The sequence below is a fragment of the Oncorhynchus masou genome, chromosome 31 (genome assembly GCF_036934945.1).
Source record: "Oncorhynchus masou masou isolate Uvic2021 chromosome 31, UVic_Omas_1.1, whole genome shotgun sequence".
Taxonomy (NCBI): domain Eukaryota; kingdom Metazoa; phylum Chordata; class Actinopteri; order Salmoniformes; family Salmonidae; genus Oncorhynchus; species Oncorhynchus masou.
In genome coordinates, this window is record NC_088242.1 from 42648725 (window position 1) to 42674340 (window position 25616).

At 42.3% G+C, this 25616-nt stretch overlaps 1 protein-coding gene across 1 annotated transcript; it reads right to left on the reverse strand.

Annotated features, from left to right (window-relative positions):
• Window positions 1-585: 585 nt before the first annotated feature.
• LOC135523963 (angiotensin-converting enzyme-like) lies at window positions 586-24965 on the reverse strand. Its single transcript, XM_064951005.1, has 25 exons — window positions 24551-24965; window positions 18885-19052; window positions 18568-18655; window positions 17431-17574; window positions 17048-17239; window positions 16589-16686; window positions 16163-16332; window positions 15821-16044; window positions 15386-15530; window positions 15139-15237; window positions 14411-14533; window positions 13948-14159; window positions 12867-13003; window positions 12434-12592; window positions 12141-12228; window positions 11545-11688; window positions 11154-11345; window positions 10772-10869; window positions 10489-10661; window positions 10007-10230; window positions 9558-9702; window positions 9358-9456; window positions 8971-9093; window positions 8597-8781; window positions 586-1157 (listed from the first exon to the last, which is right to left on the reverse strand). Exons 1-25 carry the CDS (start codon window positions 24776-24778, stop codon window positions 949-951), a joined length of 3867 nt encoding a protein of 1288 aa, XP_064807077.1. The 5' UTR covers window positions 24779-24965; the 3' UTR covers window positions 586-948.
• Window positions 24966-25616: the final 651 nt, after the last annotated feature.

Here is a 25616-nt window from a genome sequence, read left to right on the forward strand (position 1 = left end):
ACACCTCCAAAACGTCAGCTATGCGCGTATAGGCTATCGCCGGTTAACGCTTGATCTGAATGATAACGATCCTTTTCAAGTGCAACTTTACTAAAGATGGAAACAGCTTGGAGATGTATCAATGTACCTACGAAGGTTCTAACGACGAACTTGGCCTTAAAATGCTTTTGGGAAACCGGGCCTAGAACCCTATGAGCCCTGGTCAAAAGTAATGCAATAAATAGGGAATAAGGTGCTATTTGGTATGCATCCAGACAGTTGGGTGATCACTCCAGTAGCCGTCACCTGAGACACCAGAGACATTCTGCTAAGAGATTCTTTATCCAGTCATCTGTGGTCATTGCTACAGAGGTTCAATTTACTCACACAGTGGCTGGGGAGGAAGGGGGATGTATAGTGTATGGTGGTTATTTTATATTGTGCTTTTTCGATGTACTATAATTAAATATTTTTTTAAATAACCCCTTATTTGATTTGAATATATTACTAATTATTACCTGCAATATTGAACACATTAATTTGATTGTTTTTTATCCATCTTATCTTGCCACACAGAACATAATTGGCCAATGAATACAGAGCAAATTGACATTTCTCTCTCTTTATTCTAGAAAGGCAAAGTATTCACTGATCAAATCAAATATTACAAAAACAATGTGTACACAATTAAAGACTTTACAAACAATTACTTGAAACATTTGTTCCCCAGGCTCAGCATTTAAAATATTACAAATAAATTACAAAACTGTTAGCTTCTTTGTTCTTTGCATAGTCAAAATAATTTTGACTCCAAATGTATACAATAAATATACAGACATCAAATTTAGGCGAGAAGCAGAGCAAAATAATAAATGAACCAATCAGGATGCACGGTACAAACAAACACTGATGATGACATTGCTGTTGCCAGGTGAAGGGGATCTTCCAATAAGGTTAGTAAGTATGGACTCACTTCAGCTCCAGCTCAGATGAGGACAGATTTCTCCGTTTTGATTTTTTGTACTTGTAGCCCAGGAGGATGGTGGCCACTAGAAGCACCAGACCCAGGAATAGTAGGACCCACTGGCCTGCTGCAGCTCCTGCACCATCCAGACTCATCCCAAGGAAGTCCACTTTACCCTCTTCTGGGGCTGGGGGGGGCGTTTCTGAGCTGTCACCTGGGAACACACACAGAGGTGAGTGATGCAAATCAGGTTGTGGCATCATACACCCATCAATAGCCTTATAGCTACAAAAGACTCACTCCTACATTACTTTTCAAGATTGCTAGTGTTGAAACGCAGAACAACTTATTTGATGCATATTTAGAAAGGAAATAGTACATTTTTCGTATCCTTTCCTCCATTTAAATGTTGTACAGTCAGTGGGTCTGAGAACATAGGTCTGTCAATTTTGTGCTCCCCCTCTTTTCTAACCCCATTCTATTTCCTCTATCATGTTCTCTTCTTCAGCTTTTTTCCACATCCCAGTGTATTGCTCTCCAATGTTCTCTCCACCTATTGGATTTCTCTCATTTGAGTCCTGTCTCCCCTCTATCTAATCTCGAACTCCTCCTTTCAGCAGGAACTCATCAGTACATGATGGATTGGAGGGATTGATTTCATTGCTAGGCGCCTCAAACCCCTAAAAATCAATGCTTAAGCTCTGACAACAGTTGTTTCTCTGCAAAGGCATTGGTTTCAAGTTGACATTGGAATTTTGGTAGCTCTGATGCATTCGGAAAAAAACATTCTGTGCCAGTCAAAAGTTTGGACACCTACGCATTCAAGGGTTCTTTATTTTTAATGTAGAAAATAGTGAAGACATCAAAGTTGTGATATAACACATATGGAATCATGCAGTAACAAAAAAAGTGTTAAACAAATCAAAATTGATTTGATTTTTGAGATTCTTCAAAGTAGCCACCCTTTGCCTTGACAGCTTTGCACACTCTTGGAATTCTCTCAACCAGCCTCATGAGGTAGTCAACTGGAATGCATTTCAATTAACAGGTGTGCCTTCTTAAAAGTTCATTTTAGAAATTTCTTTCCTTCTTAATGTGTTTGAGCCAATCAGTTGTGTTGTGACAAGGTAAGGGTGGCATACAGAAGATTGCCCTATTAGGTAAAAGACCAAGTCCATAATATGGCAAGAACAGCTCAAATAAGCAAAGAGAACTGACAGACCGTAATTACTTTAAGACATGAAGGTCAGTAAATCAGGAAAATGTCAATAACTTTGACAGTTTCTTCAAGTGCAGTCACAAAAACCGTCAAGTGCTATGATGAAATTGGCTCTCATGAGGACCGCTACAGGAAAGGAAGACCCGGAGTTACCTCTGCTGCAGAGGATAAGCTCATTCGAGTTAACTGCACCTCAGATTGCAGACCAAATAAATGCTTTACAGAGTTCAAGTAGGAGACACATCTCAACATCAACTGTTAGAGGAGACTACGTGAATCAGGCATTTATGATCAAACTGCTTGAAGGAAACCACTACTAAAGGACACCAATAAGAGGAAGAGAATTTCTTGGGCCAAGAAACACAAGCAATGGACATTAGACCGGTGAAAATCTGTCTTTGTGAGATGTGTAGTAGGGGAATGGATGATCTCCGCAGGTGTGGTTCCCACTGTGAAGCATGGAGGAGGTGGTGTGATGGTGTGGGAGTGCTTTGCTGGTGACACTGTCTGTGATTTATTTACACTTAACAAGCATGGCTACCACAGCATTCTGCAGCGATACGCCATCCCATCTGGTTTGTGGTTAGTGGGACTACCATTTGTTTTTCAACAGGACAATGACCTAACACACCTCCAGGCTGTGTAAAGGCTATTTGACCAAGAAGGACAGTGATGGTGCTGCATCAGATGACCTGGCCTCAACAATCACGCGATGTCAACCTAATTGAGATGGTTTGGGATGAGTTGGACCGCAGAGTGAAGGAAAAGCAGCCAACAAGTGTTCAGCCTATGTGGGAACTCCTTCAAGACTGTTGGAATAGCATTACAGGTGAAGCTGGTAGAGAAAATGCCAAGAGTGTGCAAAGCTGTCATCAAGACAAAGGGTGGCTACTTTGAAGGATCTAAAATATATTTTGATTTGTTTTACACTTTTTTGGTTACTACATGATTCCATACAGGAGGTGTTATTTCATCGTTTTGATGTCTTCAATATTATTCTACAATGTAGAAAATCGTAAAAATAAAGAATGACCCCTGAATGAGTAGGTGTGTCCAAACTGTTGACTGGTGCGGTATGTACAGTATATATATCTATTCATTATAATTCACATAATAATTCACATTTCCTGTTGCTGCAGGATTATTTTCCTTCTGTAGCAAAAAGGCTCAAATGAAGATCCTACATCTGTAATTTCAATATTGAGCTTTAGGGGTAGATTCTATCAGATCTGCACTAGTCAACACCCGCATAGCATTCCTAGATGCCATTCCAGACTCCCTCCACCTACCCAAGGATTTAGGAGTACAAAGATCAGTTAACTACCTAACTAATGATCTAAACTGAACTTTATGTAAAACCCTAGATGCAGTCGCACCGCTAAAAACAAAAGCAGTTGTCATAAGAAACTAGTTCCCAGAAAATTCCTGAGCCCTGAAACAAGCTCCCAGGTTTACAGAAAATTCCCGAGCCCTGAAACTAGCTCCCAGGTTTACAGAAAATTCCCGAGCCCTGAAACAAGCTTCCAGAAAATTGGAACGGAAATAGCACTCCACCAAATTGGAAGTCTTACGAATAGCTTGGAAAGACAGTACCGTGCAATATCATAAAGCCATCACTGCTTCTCGATCAGCCTACTCTTCCAACCTGATTAAGGAGAATGAAAACAATCAACATTTATTTTTGATACTGTCGCAAAGCTAACTAAAAAAGCCACATTCAACAAGTGAGGATGGTCTTCACTTCAGCAGTGATGAATTCATGAATTTCTTTGACGCAATGATCATGATCATTAGAAAACAAATTACAGTCTCCTCTTTCAATATGCATTTTTCTCCAATCCTCAGTTGTCCTACTGGACCCTATTCGAACTCAACTACAGAAAGAGCTACTTCCTGTGCTTGGCCCTCCTATGTTGAAAATAATAAATGGCTCCCTATCCTCCGGATGTGTATGAAACTCACTAAAAGTGGTAGTAATAAAGCCTCTCCTGAAAAAGTGAAACCTTGACCTGGATAATGTTAAAAACTATCAGCCTGTATCGAATTTCCCATTCCTCTAAAACATTTTTGACAAAGCTGTTGCTCAGCAACTCACTGCCTTCCTCAAAACAAATAATGTATATGATTTCAGACTGCACTCATGAAGGTGGAAAAGGACCTCTTAATGACGTCAGACCAAGACTGAGTCTGTTCTTGTGCTCCTAGGCATTGGTGCTGCTTTTAACACCATCGATCACCACAATCTTTTCGATTGGAAACCTGGTTTAGATCTTATCTGTCGGAAATATACACTACATGACCAAAAGTATGTGGACACCTACTAATCAAATATCTCATTCCAAAATCATGGGCATTAATATGGAGATGGTCCCCTCTTTGCTGCTATAATAGCCTCCACTCTTCTGGGAAGGCTTTCCACTAGAAGTTGGAACATTATTTCGTTCTCCTGGCATCCGCCAAACCCAGATTCGTCCATCGGACTGTCAGATGGTGAAGCGTGATTCATCACTCCAGAGAACGCATTTTCACTGCTCCAGAGTCCAATGTGGCAAGCTTTACACCACTCCAGCTGACTCTTGGCACTGCGGTGATCTTAGGTTTGTGTGCGGCTGCTCGGCAATAGAAACTGATTTCATGAAGCTCCCGACAAAGAGTTATTGTGATGACGTTGTTTCCAGAGGCAGTTTGGAACTCGGTATTGAGTGTTACAACCCGAGGACAGGTGAGCTGACTGAGCTCTTCAGTGAGTCTATTCTGCTACCAGTGTTTGTCTATGAAGATTGCATGGCTGTGTGCTTGATTTTATACACCTGTCAGCAACGGGTGTGGCTGAAATAGCCAAATCCACTAATTTTAAGGGGTGTCCACATACTTTTGTAGATTCAGTTCATTCGAAAAGTATTCAGACCTCTTGACTTTTTCCACATTTTGTTACCTTACAGCCTTATTCTTAAAGTGGATTTAAAATAAATCCTCATCAATGTACACCCAACACCCCATAATAACATTGAATAATATTTCAGTTTTTAAACATTTCTAAAAACCAATTTTGGCTGAACCTTTACTCAGTACTTTGTTGAAGCAGATTTAGCAGTGTTTACAGCATCGAGTCTTCTTAGGTATGACACTACAAGCTTGGCACACCTGTATTTGGGTAGTTTCTCCCATTATTCTCTGCAGATCCTCTCAAGCTCTGTCAGGTTGGATGGGGAGCGTCGCTGCACAGCTATTTTCAGGTCTCTCCAGAGATGTTAGATGGGGTCCAGGTCCGGGCTCTGGCTGGGCCCCTCAAGGACATTGAGACTTGTCCCGAAGCCACTCCTGCATTATCTTGGCTGTGTGTGCATAGGGTCGTTGTCCTGTTAGGAAGTGAACCTTTGCCCCAGTCTAAGGTCTTGAGTACTCTGGAGCAGGTTTTCATCAAGGATCTCTCTTTACCTTGCCCCGTTTATCTTTGCCTCAAACCTGACTAGTCTCCCAGTCCCTGCCACCGAAAAACATCACAACAGCATGATGCTGCTACCACCATACCATAGGGATGGTTTCCTCCAGACGTGACGCTTGGCATTCAGGCCAAATGGTTCAATCATGGTTTCATAAGACCAGAGAATCTTGTCTCTCATGATCTGAAAGTCTTTACTGTTGATGCCTTTTGGAAACCTCCAAGTCTGACCACTCTACCATAAAGGCCTAATTGGTAGAGTGCTGAAGAGGTGGTTGTGCTTCTGGAAGGTTCTCCCATCTCCACAGAGGAACTCTGGAGCTCTGTCAGAGTGGCCATCGGGTTCTTGGTCACCACCCAGACCAAGGCCCTTCTCCCCCGATTGCTCAGTTTGGCTGGGCGGCCAGCTCTAGGAAGAGTCTTGGTAGTTCCAAACTTCTTCCATTTAAGAATGATGGAGGCCACTGTGCTCTTGGGATCTTCAATGCTGCAGACATTTTTTGGTACCCTTCCCCAGATCTGTGCCTCGAAACAATCATGTCTCGGGGCTCTACGAACAATTAATTTGACCTCATGACTTGGTGTGTGCCTTTCCAAATCATGTCCAATCAATTGAATTTACGATAGGTGAACTCCAATCAAGTTGTATAAACATCTCAAGGATGATCAATGGAAACAGGATGCACCTGAGCTTTTGAGTCTCATAGCAAAGGGTCTGAAAACTTATGTAAATAAGGTATCTGTTTTCGCTTCTTCATTATGGGGTATTTTGTGTAGATTGCTCAGGATTTTTTGTTATTTAATCAATTTTAGAATAAGGCTGTAGCGTAACAAAATGTGGAAAAAGTCAAAGGGTCTGAATACTTTCTGAAGGTTTCCATTGATTATCATTGAGATGTTTCTACAACTTGATTGGTGTCCACCTGTATCAGTTTGTCTCTGTGGATGGTTTGTCCTCTGACAAATCAATGGTAAGTTTCGATGTTCCTCAAGGCTCCGTTTTAGGACCACTATTGTTTTCACTATATATGCTACCTCTTGGTGATATCATTCGGAAACACATTGTCAACTTTCATTGCTATACAGATGACATACAGCCATACATTTCGATGAAACATGATGAAGCCCAAAAATAACCTACCCTGGAAGCCTGTGTTTTAGACATAAGTGTATGGCAGCAATTGTTTTAAACGTTTAAACTCGGACAAAACAGAGACAGACCTATTTCTAGGTCCAAAAAAACAAAGAGATGAAAATATAAAAAATATTTCAAGAGCAGCTTTTTTCCATCTTTGTAACAATGCAAAACTCTGTAACATTGCGAAAAAAATATGCAGAAAAGCTAATCCATGCTTTTGTCACTTCAAGATAAGCCTACTGCAATGCTCTATTCTCCGGCTACCGGGATAATGCTAATGCTACGTACATCTGTTAGAATGTAGACTAGAACCCCAAAATTCAATCATATTACTCCAGTGCTCGCCTCTCTACACTGGCTTCCTGTTAAGGCAAGGGCTGATTTCAAGGTTTTACTGCTAACCTACAAAACATTACATGAACTTGCTTCAACTTATCTGTCCGATTTGGTCCTGCCGTACATACCTACACGAACGCTACCTTCACGTATGTGTAGGTCAAAACACGCAGGTCTCCTTATTGTTCCTAGAATTTCTAAGCTGGAGGCAGGGCTATCCCTTATTGCGCTCACATTTTATGAAATTGTCTGCCGATGCATGTAGGTGGCGCACGCTCAGTCTTTTCTTACTTGCCTGGTTAAATAAAGGTAAAAAAATAATAATAAAAATAGTCTGGCACTGGTGGTATGGGGGCTGTGTTGTGGGTGGGGTTATATCCTGCCTGATTGGCCATGTCTGGGGGTGTCATCGGACGCGACCATGATGTCCCTCAACCCCTCCCCTGTATCTATGCTGTAATAGTCTGGGCCGGGGGGCTAGGGTCAGTCTGTCCTATCTGGTGTATTTCTCCTGTCTTGTGTGATAGTATGCTCCCTCTAATTCTCTTATCTCTCTCCCCTCCCGGAGGACCTGAGCCCTAGGAACATGCCTGACGACTCCTGGCTGTTCCTGTCGTGCTGCTGATTCACTTTCTGCTGTTCTGCCTGCGGCTATGGAATCCTTACCTGTTCACCGGAGCTCCTACCTTATCCCAGACCTGCTATTACGACCCTCTCTCTCTCTCTCTCTACCTCACATGTTGTCTCAACCTTTGAATGCTCAGTTATGAAAAGCCAACTGACATTTACTCCTGAGGTGCTGACCTGTTGAATCCTCTATAACCACTGTAATTATTGTTTGACCCGGTTAGTCATCTATGAACGTTTGAACATCTTGAAGAACGATGAAGCCTTAATGGCCATGTTCTCTTCTAATCGCCACCGGCACAGCCAGAAGAGGAATGGCCACCCCTCAGAGCCTGGTTCCTCTCCAGGTTTCTTCCTGGGTTCCTGCCTTATTAGGGAGTTTTTCTGAGCCACCCTTTATCCACATCTACACTGCTTGGTCTTTGGGGTTTTATGCTGGGTTTCTGTATAAGCACTTTGTGACATCTGCTGATGTAAATGCATTTGATTGATTGATAGCAGTTGTTTTGTCTGTGTCCAATGTGAAACTACATTAGAGCTGTCAAATCCACAAGCACAATCTACACCTCGATTAGGCTGATAGAATTCCTAATTATTTTGTTTAAATAAGTTTCAATTTGAGCGTCATTATTTTTCTTGTAGACTACACTTTCTCGTTCTGAACTTCTAATGCGAGTGGGATGGGTGTGGCTTTGTGCAAATGATCACAAGAACACCGGCTGACCGATTTTGACAGCTCCAACGCAGTTACACCTCAGACGTAACAAAACATCAGTTATGCGCGGGAGTCTGAATCCTGACGCATAACGTTGCAATTAAGTGCAATTTCCATCAATGAAGGAAGTTGAATTGTAGTTGAAGATAGCGTTTAAAGCCAGCTATCAGACTTACTTGGTGGTTTCCAGTCATATTCAGGCCAGCCTCTGACCTCATCGTTCTTGTTGTTCTCTGCTTCCAGCCAGTCAGTGAGAGGTTTGAAGTACTCTACCAGTGGCTTGGCAGACATGATGGACTTTCCAGTGATCATGGCCATCGTTTCAGGCCAGGGCTTACTGAAACCCACTTTCATCACGTCACTGCAAAACACACGGAATGGATACAGCAGATGAAACAAGTCCAAGAGTCTATCAGAACGGCTGTCTGTTTCACTATAGTCTCACAAATACGGTAACTTCAAAACAACGTCATTTATCACATTCCAATATTGACAGTGCTGTCCTCACGGTGATAGAATGCTACTTGTTTTGCGGGTGCACAGTACTGACCCTAGAAGTTTCCCTGCCTCTTTGGAGCGGTAGATATCACAATCGTGGAGAGGGCCGACATGACCGGCGGCGTTACACAGAGCCTGATGGAACTGGAACTGGATGATGAAGCTCACAAAGTACCTGATAGGAAGACACACAGTCACATGACGTTCCCACTGCATCTCACATGCAAAACCAATCTGTTTTATGAACGAATGTCACTTAATGCAATGTGGACCTACTTGTGTTTTATGGGCACGAAAGAGAAGTGATCAAATTGAAGTTAGGTAACTTAACGTTGAACATTTGGCTGACTATTGTTTTCAGCATGTACATTGCACCACTGATTTCATCTCCTTTCATCTCCAGTAATAAATGTGGCAGACACCATGGCAGACACCGTACCTGACATAGGGCACATTAGCAGGGATGTGGAACTTTGCCCCTGGGTCAAAGTCCTGCTCAGTGCGGGCTACAGGTGGACACAAGCCCTGGTACTTCATTCTGGAAGGGACAGACACAGTACAAAGAAACAATTCAGTCTTCCTTTTAGATAGATGAGATATGGAGGATGGAGGTTATTCACTAAAAGTACTGGTCTTTACCTCATATTCCACCATTCCTTGTTGTACTCCTCCTCAGAGATGCGCCCGTCAAACACTTTCCACCTCCACTGGTCCATCAGGTAGCCGAAGGGCAGGAAGGCTATTTTGTCCAGGGCGATGCTCATGAGGTAATTGATCGTACTCTCTATGGAAATGAACAGACACATTCACGTTTCGAGTGCATAGCACATTCACAGTGCAGTCACAGCGTTATAGCTAGTTCATTTATGTTCGCCACACCGACTGCTTTAAAATATTACATTTTGTTGATGCTCTGTCTTGCAGCTATACTGTCGTCACATAACCATTTTTTTCCCGGTTCGAAGAAGGTCTTAGTAGTGAATTGAAAATGTATCTTGCAAAAAAAAAAGCTTTTTTATTTTCCTCATATTTATGACAGGGACCAAAAAGCAGGACAGAGTCCAAATGATTCATAAGTAAGAGCTCACCTGCGTTGTCCTCCACCACATCCAGTAAACCAATCTCCTTTAGATGCTTGGGAGTCGCGACAGACAGGGCCAGCACATCACCGATGGCCTCGTGGAAACCTGGATTGGCGCCTTCACGGAAGGAGATGGGCTGGTCCTTGTACTGCAGGAAGTACTGCACATGACCCATCTCATGGTGAACGGTGATGAGGTCATCCATGGTTATCACGGTGCACTGTTTGATCCTGAAAATGAAGCATATGAACTCATCATTTTAATGGCCAAAAAGGGCAGTCATCTTTGTTTTTCATGGGGAACGCAAACACATCTTGAAAGTTGAACGGGTTAGAATACAACGACAACGGGTGGGGGTACCTCAAGTGAAACTCGAACCTGCAATCCTGTACATGTGAGTCCCAACAGCATACACCAAGAGTTCCAAAGCTCTTTGCAAAGTTTCTGTTGTTTTACTAAGCTACAGACTCTACATCCCTCCAAATTACCTGAAGTCTTTGCGGTTGTAGAAGTCCCAGGCGGAGGCATGACACACCACATTGCGTCCATCCTTGGGTTTCTCCAGCATCGACTTGGCCCAGAACTCTGGAGGCATGGGCAGCAGCCCCAGAGAAGTGAAGAAGTTGTCTGACTCTTGGAACATCCTGGTGGCATTCCAGCCCTGTGGGGAAAGTTTAGGAAAGCCTATAAGGTTTACCTGGTCAGGTCACATGGAAACGCAATAATATTCCACCGTTAAACAGAAAAACTGGTAGTGGTCAAATTTGTTACCTTGGCTATCATGGCCGGTGTGGCGTCTACTTGTGTGGCATCGGGGTAGGGAATGGCCAAGTCCATGATGCCAGACCAGGTCTGCGCCCACATGTTACCTGATAGGACAAGAGAAACATGGCTGTGCTGTTTTATCCATAACTAAACAAATGTTAAAGGTATTAGCTATCTTTCAGTCTTGTACCCCTGACAGAGCTAAAAACAGTGGGATTTAGATTCAGAGCCATTGCAATCCCTAGCCTGGTGGACCTGTCACAATCAATGTCATGCTCAAGGAACATCCACAAAACAACAGCAGAATATCAATGTGCAATGGTCATACATAACAAGAGTTTTGGCCTTAGTGCTGGAATCCATGCGGGATTCTGACTCTTGGTCTCACCTAGAAGATGGGCAGGGATGGGCCCTCTCACGTTGATGTGTTTGCCCCCATACTTTTTGTAGAGAGACCTGCGCACATAGGCATGCACGTTGAGATAGAGGGGCTCCAGCTCCTTCCACAGATGCTCCAGGTCCTCTTCGAAGGTGGGGGTCTCGTACAGGGAGCGCCAGAATGCCCCGTTATCAGAGTGTCCTATGAACAGAAGCATTAGAGGGAAGGAGAATTCAGTGCCAGAATAGAACATAAGTAGATTGCGGAGACCGACAGGGCTGCTCCCTATTGCTTATTTTTTCATATTAGTACATTACATTTTTCTTGAACCAATTAGAAAACCTACCAACTGCCAGCCTCTGTAGAAATGTCTTTGGGTCTGTTATTTTGAAGACCTTACCATTAAGAGTGGCAGCTTTGTTGGCCAGTTGAACATATCTCTTGTAGTCCTGTCGCAGTTCTCTGCCGGAGGCGTTTCTCCAGCCCTGCCAGGCAAATAACAGCTCATTATAGTCTCTGGACTCAGCCATAATCTGCTGGAGGTCTGAAACAAGACACAAACCAGAGAAAGAGTCAAGACCAGAACTCTCGAGACTCAAACCAAGATCAGACCCAACCGTTTGAGACCCAGAACAAGTGTATAAAGGCAAGAGCCAGACCAAGCAATTAAAACAGTTTGTGTATCTTGACCACATGACCACAGTTAAAAACTGAGACAAACCTCTTTGAAGTTTCATATTTGTCTGGTTTTGCAGAGTTAGTTGCCACCTCTTTTGCCAAATGTTATCAAGATAAGTTGTTATATTTATTACTATATATACTATATATATATATATATATATATATATATATATCTTGGATGTAAAACAAATATCACATGGACTAATAATACAAACCAGTTAGAAAAATGGACAATAGATGGACCTTTTAATTAGGTAAGTGTTTTAGTGTCCTGAACCAGGCATGGGTTTCAGCAAGTGTATTGTGGGATCTTACCTGGGTCCAGTGGATGGCAAGTCCCATTAGCTCTGCACACCTGTGCCACACTGTACTTGGTCTCCATGTTCGCCAGCAGAATGTTGTACTAATAAAAAAGCAATCAATGGCATAAGAACTTGCGACTGCCCTAAAAACATTTTATAGTCCTGCGTACCTGTTAAATAGCTGTAGCATCATTTCATTAACGATTGAGGTTAATGTACTGTGTGATTTTGCCCTTGATTTTTGTCAATGAACAGGGGATCATTTCGAAGGTATTGGGTCAATAAAAGCACACAACCCATTCTTACCTCTTTCAGTTCCTCGTCGGGAAGTCCTGCTCTTTCGATGTCACTGAGTTTCTTCAGGATACGCTTCACAGAACCATCCTGAAAGTCTGTGGTGTCATATTTGCGGGCCTCTTTTCCGTAGGTCAGTGTGTGGATAGACATGTCCAAGTTCTTTTGCAGCTGGAGACAGAATACACTCACTCGTCACAACGGTCCATTGATTTGTCCAAGTGCAAGAAATGGGCTAGAAAAGCTACAGGATGTGCAGTAGAATCAAGTGTGGTAATGCTGGGCTGGAACAAAAGCCTGCTCATCCTGTAGCTCCTCCAAACCCTGGTTCATCAATACTAAGAGCAGTTTTTGAGCTGTGGGTTAGTTGTGTGAAAGCCAATTGCCAATGTGTACAGTACGAGCGAGGGCGATGTTCCATTAAGACACCAGACCCAACTCTTACCATGTTCTGCTTGTTCTCCTCATTGATGTCGGTGTTGTAGGCCCACGATGCTTCAGTGTAGGCATTCCAGACCCCCTCAGAAGTACTGTTGTACTCTTCCAGGAACTTCTTAGCCTGCACCTCATCTGCAATCTTGTCTAGGTTATGAGAAAGGTACAGGTACATTTAAAGCTACATGGCTATGTGACTGTGGCCTATTTCTAACTTAAGATCTGAGGGTATAGCTTGAATTTGTATAAAGGTTCATCTTCCAGTGACATCCATGCATGATTTAAGAGAGAAGTGAATTTGTTTGAAGAATCGTTTTATTGATTTTCAGCACGAGGTTTCAATTTAGTTTGCAACAATGAGAGTTCTAAATGTAATGTCCAAACAATGGAAACAATACTCACCACCAGTAACAAAATGATTATCGTTATCATGTTCATTGATAATAACTATTACAACAATCGCAATAATAATTGCACTGCCTACAATTTCATCAACATGTAAGTGGAATCAATCAACAACAAAAATAGATGAATCACCAACAATGAAGGGTTCATATTAGAATTATAGATAGATGGTATAGAGAGTTTGTAACACTGTTCTTAGTCAGGAAATGAAAATGGAATAAAAAAAAAGAAGAAACAAAATGAATACACAAATAAATGAATTAGAATAAATAGTTAAATAAATCAAAAATCTAACAAAACAAAAGTTTACAGATTAAGATTTTCCTTAATTTGTCCTACAATCGTATAAACTGAATTTGATATTTTCCTGTTTGAATCTTTGTACTGTGTGTATATATGTTTTTTATCTGACAAATAAAATTAATCAATCAATCAAGTGGGGAAAAAAACGTTGATGCATCTGCCAAAAGTAGGAGGGGCAGACTTCTGCCAATTCAAAGTAACCATGTTGAAAAGCTAATTATAGTGCACTTGTCATCAGCTATATCATCAATAACCATATAAATCACATTGAAAGATGATCATTTTCCTCCACCAAATTTAAAGGTTGACTTTTAGAATTCTCCATGTTTTATTTGATAGAAAAATCCTCCTCCTCCTTCGGTTAAACCTGTTTACTGGCTTACCAATATCCTCGGGGTAGCCCTCTGGTACGGGTGGAACCCAGTTAAAGTCTGGCCAGCCCAGGATCTCATTCGTCGCTGCATTCTGTTCCTCCAGCCATGTGATGATGGGACCAAAGTATTCCATCAGGGCGCTGGCGTCCATCTTGTTTGTTCCGACGGCTTCCTGGAGCACCTGTGTCCAGGGCTTTGATTCTCCGGATTTAAGGACCGTCCTTTCAAATTCAACAGAGGCCACATGGGGAAATGTGTTAAGCCTCATTTACTAATGTAGCTTTGTATGGTTTAGCTTTAGCAAGTCTCGGGACAATGTTTTATGACTGATTCAGTTAGGGGGGGGGGCTACATTTTAGGGTCATTTGAGATTAAATATATTTTGTGTCTCATCTCTTAACTTGATCAGGTAACACCATTGTTTATATGGCTGTAATGAATGTTCTAAGAGAGGCAATAACAGAACACATACTCTAAAATCTTTCCCGCCTCCTTGGACTGGTAGATGTCACATGTGTGCAGGGGTCCACTCTGATTGGCTGTCTGACATAGCTTCTTGTGGAACTGGAACTGCAGAATGAAGCTCACAAAGTATCTGCAGGAGACCAAACAACATCTTGAATCAATCATCCCAGCAAACCAAAGTTGGTTTGTTCGCATAAAACATTTGCCTGATATTGTAAGAACGCTCCCAGAACACATGTTGACTGTTTTTTAAATGTTGTGGGAATAGTCTTATGGAATCATTGTAGGGATATCACAAAATATGAACTGTCCAGGTGATTATACAATATTTATTTTGGGGTGCAAAAAACAGTCACCTTTTCTTTAAAAGTTAACATTTTAGTGAATGTTAGGAGAACATTCCAAGGATATTTCATTTAAAACATTATATTTGTTTTGTTAAAAAAATATGTTGTTATCAAAAACATTATCTCAATGTTTTTAGGAGGCTATCACCCTAATGTTAGATAAAACCCAAACTATAACTTAATGTGAATCTTATCTAATGTTCTGGGAATGTTTGAGGATTGATGGCATTTGAGGATCAATTTTTTATTAATGAATGCGTATTTGAAATATATATATATTCCCTTAGTGGTCTTTATTCCTGAAGTGTATGTGTATAATAATCATCAATAAAAATACCTGTATGTGGATATGAGGAAAGAAGTGAGATGGTTTGAAAGAGAATCCTACCTGATGTATGGGGTGTTTCCTGGAATGTGGTATTTGGCTCCAGCATCCATGTGCTCTTCTGTGCGTTTGGTGGGAGGACAGATACCCTGGTATTTTGTCCTTGAAAAGTGAACAAAGGAAGACAAAACGACAATGTTTTTTTTTTAAATTAAACATATTCCCATTGTATAAAATGTACTATTATCTTGGATATAAACAATTTCCCTCCACAAACATTTGTCATGTTAAGTATTTTCTTGGCTCTTACCTGAGGTGCCACCAGTCTGCGTTGTAGCGCTCTGGGGGGGTGCGCCCACTAAACACACTCCACCTCCACTGGTCAATGAGATAGCCGAAGGGAAGAAAGGCTATCTTCTCCAGAGCCATCTTCAGCAGGTAGTTGATGTCGCTCTCTACAATGAACAACCCAATTAAATCACACACAAAAATAATAGCCACCACAATAACTAAGTAAGTAAGTAACTTACTCACTAAGTACGTAAGCAAGCAAGTCGGTAACTAACTAAATAACTACTTACTAACTTACGTACTAACTTACTTTCTTACTTAAGCTGCTACTTTCATACTACTTACTCTCTTAATTATTTACTTACTTACTTTGCAACACTGTACCTACTAACTTCCGAACCACCAAAAATCGAATTGTTTTATAACAGTGTGCCATAGATATATTTTTGCGTACCGTTATCATTGGTCACATTGGGCAATAGGCCGATGCTGGCCAGATGCTTAGGCGTGGACACAGAGAGGGACATGACATCACCAATTGCCTCATGGAAACCTGGGTTAGCCCCGCGGCGGAAGCTATAAGGCAGTTCCTTGTACTGCAAGTAGTATTCAACATGGCCCATCTCATGGTGCACTGTGAAAAGCTGCTGCATGTTGACTGTGGTGCACTGTTTGATCCTGAATGTGAGAAAACATCACATATGAAGACATTTCATTTTCATAGCATCGGGTAACTGAAGCCTCTCTTTCCTCGACTCCGGAGTTAATTACCATAACCTCATTTCCACTTGCTCACCTGAAGTCCTTTCTATTGTAGAAGTCCCAGGCAGATGCGTGGCACACCACCTCCCGATTTGCTGGCTTCTCCAACATAGACTTGTCCCAGAACTCTTGGGGCATTTTGATGAGCCCCAGGGAGGTGAAGAACTCCTCAGCCACCCGGAACATATGAGTAGCATTCCAGTTCTAGGAGGAGGAAATCATTGTATTTCAGGTATATACAGCCAAGCTTAACAGACTTTCAGTGGATGAATTTTGAGTTGGTACAAACGATTTCAACTAGGCTAGACAAGAGTTTGGGATTTTATTTTTAACAAACACAGAGTGAGTTTTAGATATTGTTTTTGGATATATTACCATTTCTTAACTTTCAACTATTTCCCACCCAGTGATCTACATGTAAACTGAGCTGATAACCATTTCTCCAATTTCACCAGCTTACTTGGGCCATCATTTCATCTGTCACGTCCACATTGGGTTTGTTGGAGAAGGGGATCATCATGCCATAGATGTTGTTCCAGGTTTGTGCCCACATGTTTCCTGAAGAAATGAAGCACACGCACCTAGCATTAGCCAGAGGCTTAATAAATCTACTGGCAGAGCCTCACTATTCACAAACACGGTGAGCAATGGGCTATAGCTAGCATCTGATGTTTCCTGACTACGTGACTTGACCAGGAAACCGCAGGGCCTGTTCTAACCTACATTATGTGTCTGATAGTAACGTCTATAAGCACGGCCCAGGTCAGGGCTAAGTGGTCAGGAAAAAGTCAGGGCCCTACCTAAAGTTAATGCTAAGCTTTGATGGAGTGAGATTAAGTTGACAAAACAGCTGATAAATGAGTGATTGAACATTTTGCATTTGCTATAAGTTCAAAAAGAAATGCAAAGGTAAACTCACCTAGCAGATGAGCAGGGATAGGTCCTTTGAGATTGATGTATTTCGGGCCGTAGTGGTTGTAGAGCTTGCGGCGCACAAAGGCGTGAAGATTCTGGTAAAGAGGCTGTATCTGTTTGTAAATAGCCTCCAGGTCACTCTCGAAAGTCGGTGACTCGTACCATGAGCGCCAGTATTCTCCCGTGTCATCAAAACCTATAGAGACAGCACAACGACATGTTTATGAACAATGACCTTTCACCTCTTGTCCATCTCTCCTCTGTCTCCCTCACTACAACCATGGACCAAACTTACAATGCCTATGAAATATGCTAGAAATCGTGACATTCACAATGACACCGTTGTGGGGTTTAACCTTTATGTAAGGTCAACGTGATATTTTGTACCATCAGCTTTATAGGCCTTGTTGCTAAGCTCCACAAACGTTGGATACTCTGCCTTGAGTGGCACACCCGATGCATTGTGCCAACCCTCCCAAGCGTACAGCAGTGTCTTGTAGCTCCGTGAGTTGGCCATGATCTCTGTTAGCTCTGTGGAGGCAAAGTCAAAGAGACCCTCAGTTACAGAACACAGAAACTCCCTAAACAGGGGACTTCTGGATTTACAAACGGCGCCAATGGAAAGAGAACAATGGTAGTTTTAACTTTTCTTAAACAATGAGGTGTAGAAGTGTTTAGATGACCTCATGCTCTCCTCTCAGTGGGAGAGGTGCCTAAAATATAAATTTGCTCAGAGATTAGCCTTAAGTTATGATGATACGACAGAGGCAGATAGTGGCCTGAAAAAACATATATATTTTACAGGTTGGGTACAGGAAGTGAAGGTGAGGAAAGAGGGAAGTTGAAGGCCACTGAACAAAGTGAGTTTGGTAATCCAACGGCTGGCGTTGTTTTGGGATGAGGGACCCTGGACCACCCAATGTTAACTTTAGTAGATTGTAAAATGAGGAATCATCTGGGGGAAGTGGACTCTAATTTTAGAGTGTAAACACATTAACAGAAACCATTTCCATGACCTAGGGTACCGAGTTTAGGAAACCCTGAACTAAGGTGTCAAAATGTACACAGTGTAGTAGGCCTGTCAGAACATTTTGTCTTTTGTTGATGCTTGATTTCCATCCATTACACTGCATGACATTAGGAAATGACTGACAGTAAGTGCAAAAATTATTGTGTGGGCGTATTACTGAATCACTAATGTTTTTTTGCCCAACACGATAGTTCACATTAGTTTTTTGGGGGGCACAGCTCACAAACCACAGGCCAGGGTTTAAACCAACATCTAGGTAATTGGGAATGACTGATGAAGTCAGCGTGCTCTGCACCGTAGTAATGACCAGTAGTTGGCCATTTCAATGTTCCTAAAGAGCTTAAACCACATCCTCCAGAGACCTCTTCAAAGTAATTGCCCTCATCCTTTTCCTAACTTGTTATTCCGTCCTCCCTTAACGTTCCCTCATTCATTTTTTACAATAAGCATAATATTGCAATTATAACTGTAATTACACGAAGACACCCACTCACCTGGCTCAAGAGACCAGCATTCATCTGGCTTTGGACACACTTTGGCAGTAGAGTATATTTCAGACATCTTGCTTAGTATGACGTTGTACTGGGTAAATAATAAGAAGATTGTGAATAGACAAATTGGCTCTCTGAATCCATTCAGACCTTGCTGATGCTATCCTACAACAGCTGAACTAAACATATGATGTTTTATAACATCTGCTACAGACATGTTGACATTTCACTATCACATGGATACACAACATCTATTCTGAGTCTGACTCAAAGCTTGTAATAGCGCTCCTCTAAAAAGATGTCAATAATATGAGACTGACCTCATTTCTTTCTCCTGCAGGTAGGTTAGCCGCTCCCAGAACGTTGATCTTCTTGATACGCCTCTGCAGAGTATCATTAAAGGTGGCCACCAGCATATCAGAGAAGGTTTCTTTGGCCTTCTTCCCCCAGGCTTCTGTGAAGGCCTGCTTTAACCCATCAGATTCCACCTGTAACCACAGACAGGTGATGGGGTTACTATAGTGTAGCAGCCCAACGGCCCTCACGTCATAGCATCCTGTATCTTGAGTAGTCACGGTCCAAGTCGGAAGTAGAACGCACAGGTACCATTGACATCCAATCATTTGGGAAATTGATGATGCTGTATATTCTGTTCAGAAAACTATGAATAGCCATTACAAAACTACTTCCCAGAAACAAGGAATCCACTAACTGTACAGTCTCCCTTTCTATATCATGGCCACTCACACAATCATTTTCCTACTGTATTTGTCTTATTCCCTACTTCTGGTCTAGTGTCGTAAGACTGATTGCATTGCACTAAATCCCAAGCAAAGGCCCACAGCATATTGAATATTCATGGGGATCATGACAGTTAGCTGTGGGCCAGAAGGCCCTCTTTGTGACAACAGTCAGAGCTCAGGGGTTGAGTGGGAGTACAAAGACTAGAGAACCCTGGCCGGCCGGATCAAAAAGTTCCTTATGCATCTTATTAAGGAGTGTAGACGACTACTTAACTAGGAAAGCGGCAGAATCACTCAGTCAAAGGACAACACACAGACATTATACTGCTCTCTTGCTCTTACTACGTAGGCAATACATAAACTCATAATATGAGACGTGAGACCTGTCCTTGACATCATCCTGGAAGGCCACTTTAGAGTAGAATGCAGTCAATTCAACATTGTGCTGTGCTGAATGATAATGCTGATACATGAGGGATGCTGGAAGACAGGGCCACTCAACGCATCACACACATACCATGTTATCCTGTCCATTATGACACTGATTGAAGCGGAATACAATTACGTCAAAGGGTTGAGAGACTTCAGCCAAACCGCCTCAGTTCACCTTAGTGACTGCTTCTGACAGTTTACGTGTTTTACCTGCCAAGAACTAGACTATTACAAACAGATTAGATGGTGTTGCTTTGTTATCGGTTAAGAGTGTTTTTACAGTACGAGTGAACGCCTCAACAGAGACACAAGGTGTACTGTATGATGACAAAAGACAGATGACACACGGCCAACAGGGAGGATGATAACCTCAGGATGACACGCAGTCACACACCCATGTGTGCTACAATGTGGACCCAGTGTGAATATGCCACAAGCTACAGTCGTTTTGGGTTTCCTTATACTGTAGTATCATGTTTGGGGAACACACAAAGCAACTCCTTCTCCTCCTGGGTGTTTGATCCTAGACTGGGTAGACTGGTCCATTGTAAACTGTCCCGTTGTGTACTTTTGTGCACTCTCCATAAATGTTCATTTAACCCCCATTTGGGTACTGTTGTTTTTTGCCACGCTGTTAAAAACTCTAATTGAAAACCTACTAGTTCCCCAGCCGCCTTTCTTGTTTGTGATTTCCTACAGGGGATGTTCGGCGCACTCTGTCTACGTCCACTGCATTAGGGGTTGAAGATTCTCCAACAGGACCTCCAGTCCATTAGTTGTGTTATTATTTGTATCTTAACCACAGAAACATAGAGTCACTGTCAGGAGGACACTGGGGCTGTCTGTCACAGCCCAGGACATAGACATCCTGTCAGGGCTGACAAGACAGTAGCTTCTGTTACGTGATGTTTTCATTGAGGTCCAGCTTATCCACTGTGTCTCTACCGCCACTGATTAACAGTGGGCCGGACGGAAAACTAGTACCAGAGTTGAGGCATTAACCTCTGACCTCTCTCCCTCTCTTAAACTTGATTTTGCTGCCACACACACTCAATTATATCATCAGATTGAGCTCTCCTCTCTTTTTCAATAGGATAATAAAGATAAGGTGAAAAGTTTTTGACTACCCCCCTCTCTCTCTCGCTCTTTCTCTGTATATTTCTCCCTCTCCCCCTTTCTCTCAAGGCTGTTGAATGTGTTCACTCACTTATGAAAGATTGACTGTAATTCAGAGGACCTGACTGTAAGGTATAGTATCATTAACCAAATGGCCCAAGGTTCACTCTTGTAAAGCTCACCAAGATAAAGTTCATTTGTAAAAAGGGGAATGGGGAGGGAAAGATATCCTAGTTACGAGTTAGTCAAATGTTCCTATCCAATTAGAACGTTGGAATTCGGAAAAACGAGGAATCTCAGTCAAATTCAAATGGTACTCTCAGTGTTTGGCTAAATAAAGTACTGTGCTTCATATTATTTCAGATTTTCTGAGGAGAACAAATGTTTCATTCAGTTGTGCTCTGTGAAAGTTAAGTGAAAGAAGACGCATTGAAAGCACAACTCCATGGATTTGGACCTGCTTTGACAGCCCTGGGTGCACACGTTTCATGTACTTTTTGGATAGTTGATATTCCATCCACATGTCAAAGTAACTGAGGCCCACAACCAGTGGTGCTCTTCGAGCATTGCATTTCTTTAGAGCCTACTTGATATTAACCCCCCCGGACTGACCTGACTGCTGTTTCATCCTTTGCTCTCCTCGGTCTGAGCTCACTTTGAACTGAGATTAAATAACTTGACTGCAAGGTTATCATAGGCGTGTGTGTGTGTGTGTGTGTGTGTGTGTGTGTGTGTGTGTGTGTGTGTGTGTGTGTGTGTGTGTGTGTGTGTGTGTGTGTGTGTGTGTGTGTGTGTGTGTGTGTGTGTGTACACATAGAGGTGCAAGGGGAATACATCAAGTCTAATTCAAATGCTTACCATGCTTTACCATGGTACAGTTTAACAGCACATTTTTGCTATTTTCGACTAATCCACTACGACAGGACTGAGACAAAGATTAACTCAGTGACGTAGGAATCCCAGGCCCAGCCCAAGTTGAATGGAATGTTGGTGTTAACTTTACAGTACATCCCCACCAGTCAACAGGCCTTTCTCTCGCGTGATGGGGGGTCATGCTAATCCATTGTCACAGCCTGCGGGGAGGAGACTCGGAGAGAGACCAGGAAGGCTACCCTGCCAGATCTTATAGAACACCAAAACCCCTGATTCCCCTTGATCCAATATTTGATGTGTGGGGATTAATAGCGTTCATAACTGGCAGAGACGCTCGATGCCTGGTGCGCTTGTGTGTGTGTTTATGTGCGCACATGCATGTTTGTGCATGTGTGTGTGTGCACTTGCATGCATGCGTGTTTGTGCATGTGTGTGTGTTTGTTTCTCTCTCAGAGCGACAGATTACTGCCTCACACCTCCGCAGTTTCATTGATCCTTCCCAACTGCCTGGATGGCTTTACTTTTTCAGATTTTTCACAGTCTCTAGCTAACACTGTTCCCCAGCCCATTGGGTTATGTAAATGTCTCCTGATAGCATATGGTGAGACGGGAGGAGCAGTAAAAGAGAAGCAGGCGGCACTAGCATGCAAATGTCTCATTACTCCACTCTGAAAAGTCCCATTTAAACCGCACTACAGCGTCTTTAATTGTTTGTACTAGGAAGTCCATGTTATGCATCAACCTGTGGAATTGCATTTTCCTCAGATGCCAGTACAATACTTGGAAAATGATCAGGCATTTGAACTTATAGGCATCTAACAAAACAACGACCCTCATTCTACCCTCTCCACACACACCCCACATCCCTCGGGCTTCATTCAAGACTCGGAGACGCTCAAACCACATGTGTGTGGGTTCTTTTGATGATTTCCGAAAACATACAAGCTGAGTTGGCAGAAATGGGAGGAACTGAGCATATCATTTTGGATGAGGATGAATAGGGTTGGTTGTAAAGCCATGCGGGGCTCAACCCAACAAACATCCCTCTATGGGTGCTGTTGTCATACAAGGAACCAGTCTAGCCCTGACAAACACAACTGAGTAAGACTTTACAGTACCCACCTCCTTGTTCATGCATTCATAAAGCATTTATAACAGCTGTGCGACATTCATAAAGCCTTTATAACAGCTGTGCAGCATTCATAAAGCCTTTATAACAGCTGTGCAACATTCACAAAGCCTTTATAACAGCTGTGAAACATTCATAAAGCCTTTATAACAGCTGTGCAACATTCATAAAGCCTTTATAACAGCTGTGCAACATTCATAAAGCCTTTATAACAGCTGTGCAACATTCACAAATCCTGTATAACAGCTGTGCAACATTCACAAAGCCTTTATAACAGCTGTGCAACATTCACAAAGCCTTTATAACAGCAGTGCAACATTCACAAAGCCTTTATAACAGCTGTGCAACATTCATAAAGCCTTTATAACAGCAGTGCATCATTCACAAAGCCTTTATAACAGCTGTGCAACATTCATAAAGCCTTTATAACAGCTGTGCAACATTCATAAAGCCTTTATAACAGCTGTGCAACATTCACAAAGCCTTTATAACAGATGTGCAACATTCATAAAGCCTTTATAACAGCTGTGCAACATTCACAAAGCCTTTATAACAGCAGTGCAACATTCAAAAAGCCTTTATAACAGCTGTGCAACATTCATAAAGCCTTTATAACAGCTGTGCAACATTCACAAAGCCTTTATAACAGCTGTGCAACATTCATAAAGCCTTTATAACAGCTGTGCAACATTCATAAAGCCTTTATAACAGCTGTGCAACATTCACAAAGCCTTTATAACAGCTGTGAAACATTCATAAAGCCTTTATAACAGCTGTGCAAAATTCATAAAGCCTTTATAACAGCTGTGCAACATTCATAAAGCCTTTATAACAGCTGTGCAATATTCACAAATCCTGTATAACAGCTGTGCAACATTCACAAAGCCTTTATAACAGCTGTGCAACATTCACAAAGCCTTTATAACAGCAGTGCAACATTCACAAAGCCTTTATAACAGCTGTGCAACATTCATAAAGCCTTTATAACAGCTGTGCAACATTCACAAAGCCTTTATAACAGCTGTGCAACATTCATAAAGCCTTTATAACAGCTGTGCAACATTCATAAAGCCTTTATAACAGCTGTGCAACATTCACAAAGCCTTTATAACAGATGTGCAACATTCATAAAGCCTTTATAACAGCTGTGCAACATTCACAAAGCCTTTATAACAGCAGTGCAACATTCAAAAAGCCTTTATAACAGCTGTGCAACATTCATAAAGCCTTTATAACAGCTGTGCAACATTCACAAAGCCTTTATAACAGCTGTGCAACATTCATAAAGCCTTTATAACAGCTGTGCAACATTCATAAAGCCTTTATAACAGCTGTGCAACATTCACAAAGCCTTTATAACAGATGTGCAACATTCATAAAGCCTTTATAACAGCTGTGCAACATTCACAAATCCTTTATAACAGCTGTGCAACATTCACAAAGCCTTTATAACAGCTGTGCAACATTCATAAAGCCTTTATAACAGCTGTGCAACATTCACAAAGCATTTCTGAATGCATGCATAAGAGGGCTACAGTAAAGTGCTACCCACAACTCTAACTGGTGCATAATGGTTCGCACTGGACTGAAGAGGCTAACGCCTAACTAATCCAACAACTGTCAACCTTTCATTGAAACACCTCTGTGTGCTGTGTGCAGAGTGGGCAAGGGGGGCCGGGGGGAGGAGTCCTACCTTTTTGTTGGAGTTGTGGGCCGTAATGTTGGTCTGGTATGTCCAGCTGGCCTCTTGGTTTTGGTAGGTGACAAGCTCGGCGGTGGTATTGTAGGCAGTGACAAAGCTTTCAGCCCCGACCTCTGTGGCAGGGTAGTCCTCTGGCACCCACTCGGGTGGCAGGACAAATTGACAGAGTCCCAAGAGTGGCAGTACCAGCACCACCGCTGCCCAAAGCATTCTGGCCATTCTGGCCCTAGAGTAGTCTCTCCAATCAGAGGATAGTAAAGTCAAGAAAATAAAGTGGAGGAGGAGGGAGGAGAAGCTGTCTAAAAATGAACTTGTTGCAGTGAGAGGAGAGTAGAGGAACACCTTCCCTGGTTTTCTCTCATCCCAGTCTCCCTCCTACTTCTCTTCTCCTACTGCCACTGTCTGTTCCTCCAATGCTGAGCCGCCACAGCCAGCTCCTTTTAAGTAGCTAGCAGTCTAACCCAGCCCACACTTTTCTGTAGCCTTCCCCTTTCCACTTTACAGCACTGCCTGCCGCACACTTACTAACAGTATCTCTTTCTCCTTTTCCTCTCCCTTTCCACCCCCTCTTTTCCTCTTTCCCCACACGCCCTTCTTTACCTGTCTCTCTCTTTCTTTAATTAACAGTATCTCTTTCTCCTTTTTCCTCTCCCTTTCCACCCCCCTCTTTTCCTCTTTCCCCACACACCCTTCTTTACCTGTCTCTCTCTTTCTTTAATTAACAGTATCTCTTTCTCCTTTTTCCTCTCCCTTTCCACCCCCTCTTTTCCTCTTTCCCCACACGCCCTTCTTTACCTGTCTCTCTCTTTCTTTAATTAACAGTATCTCTTTCTCCTTTTTCCTCTCCCTTTCCACCCCCCTCTTTTCCTCTTTCCCCACACGCCCTTCTTTACCTGTCTCTCTCTTTCTTTAATTAACAGTATCTCTTTCTCCTTTTTCCTCTCCCTTTCCACCCCCCTCTTTTCCTCTTTCCCCACACGCCCTTCTTTACCTGTCTCTCTCTTTCTTTAATTAACAGTATCTCTTTCTCCTTTTTCCTCTCCCTTTCCACCCCCCT

Coding starts and splice junctions, on each gene's coding strand:
- LOC135523963 (XM_064951005.1), bottom strand. CDS start 24,778: ATGGCCAGAATGCTTTGGGCAGCGGTGGTGCTGGTACTGCCACTCTTG. Junction 16,687..17,047: donor TATCCCTGCTCATCTGCTAG/GTGAGTTTACCT, acceptor TCATTTCTTCAG/GAAACATGTGGGCACAAACC. Junction 9,703..10,006: donor TGTGGTGGAGGACAACGCAG/GTGAGCTCTTAC, acceptor TCATTTCCATAG/AGAGTACGATCAATTACCTC.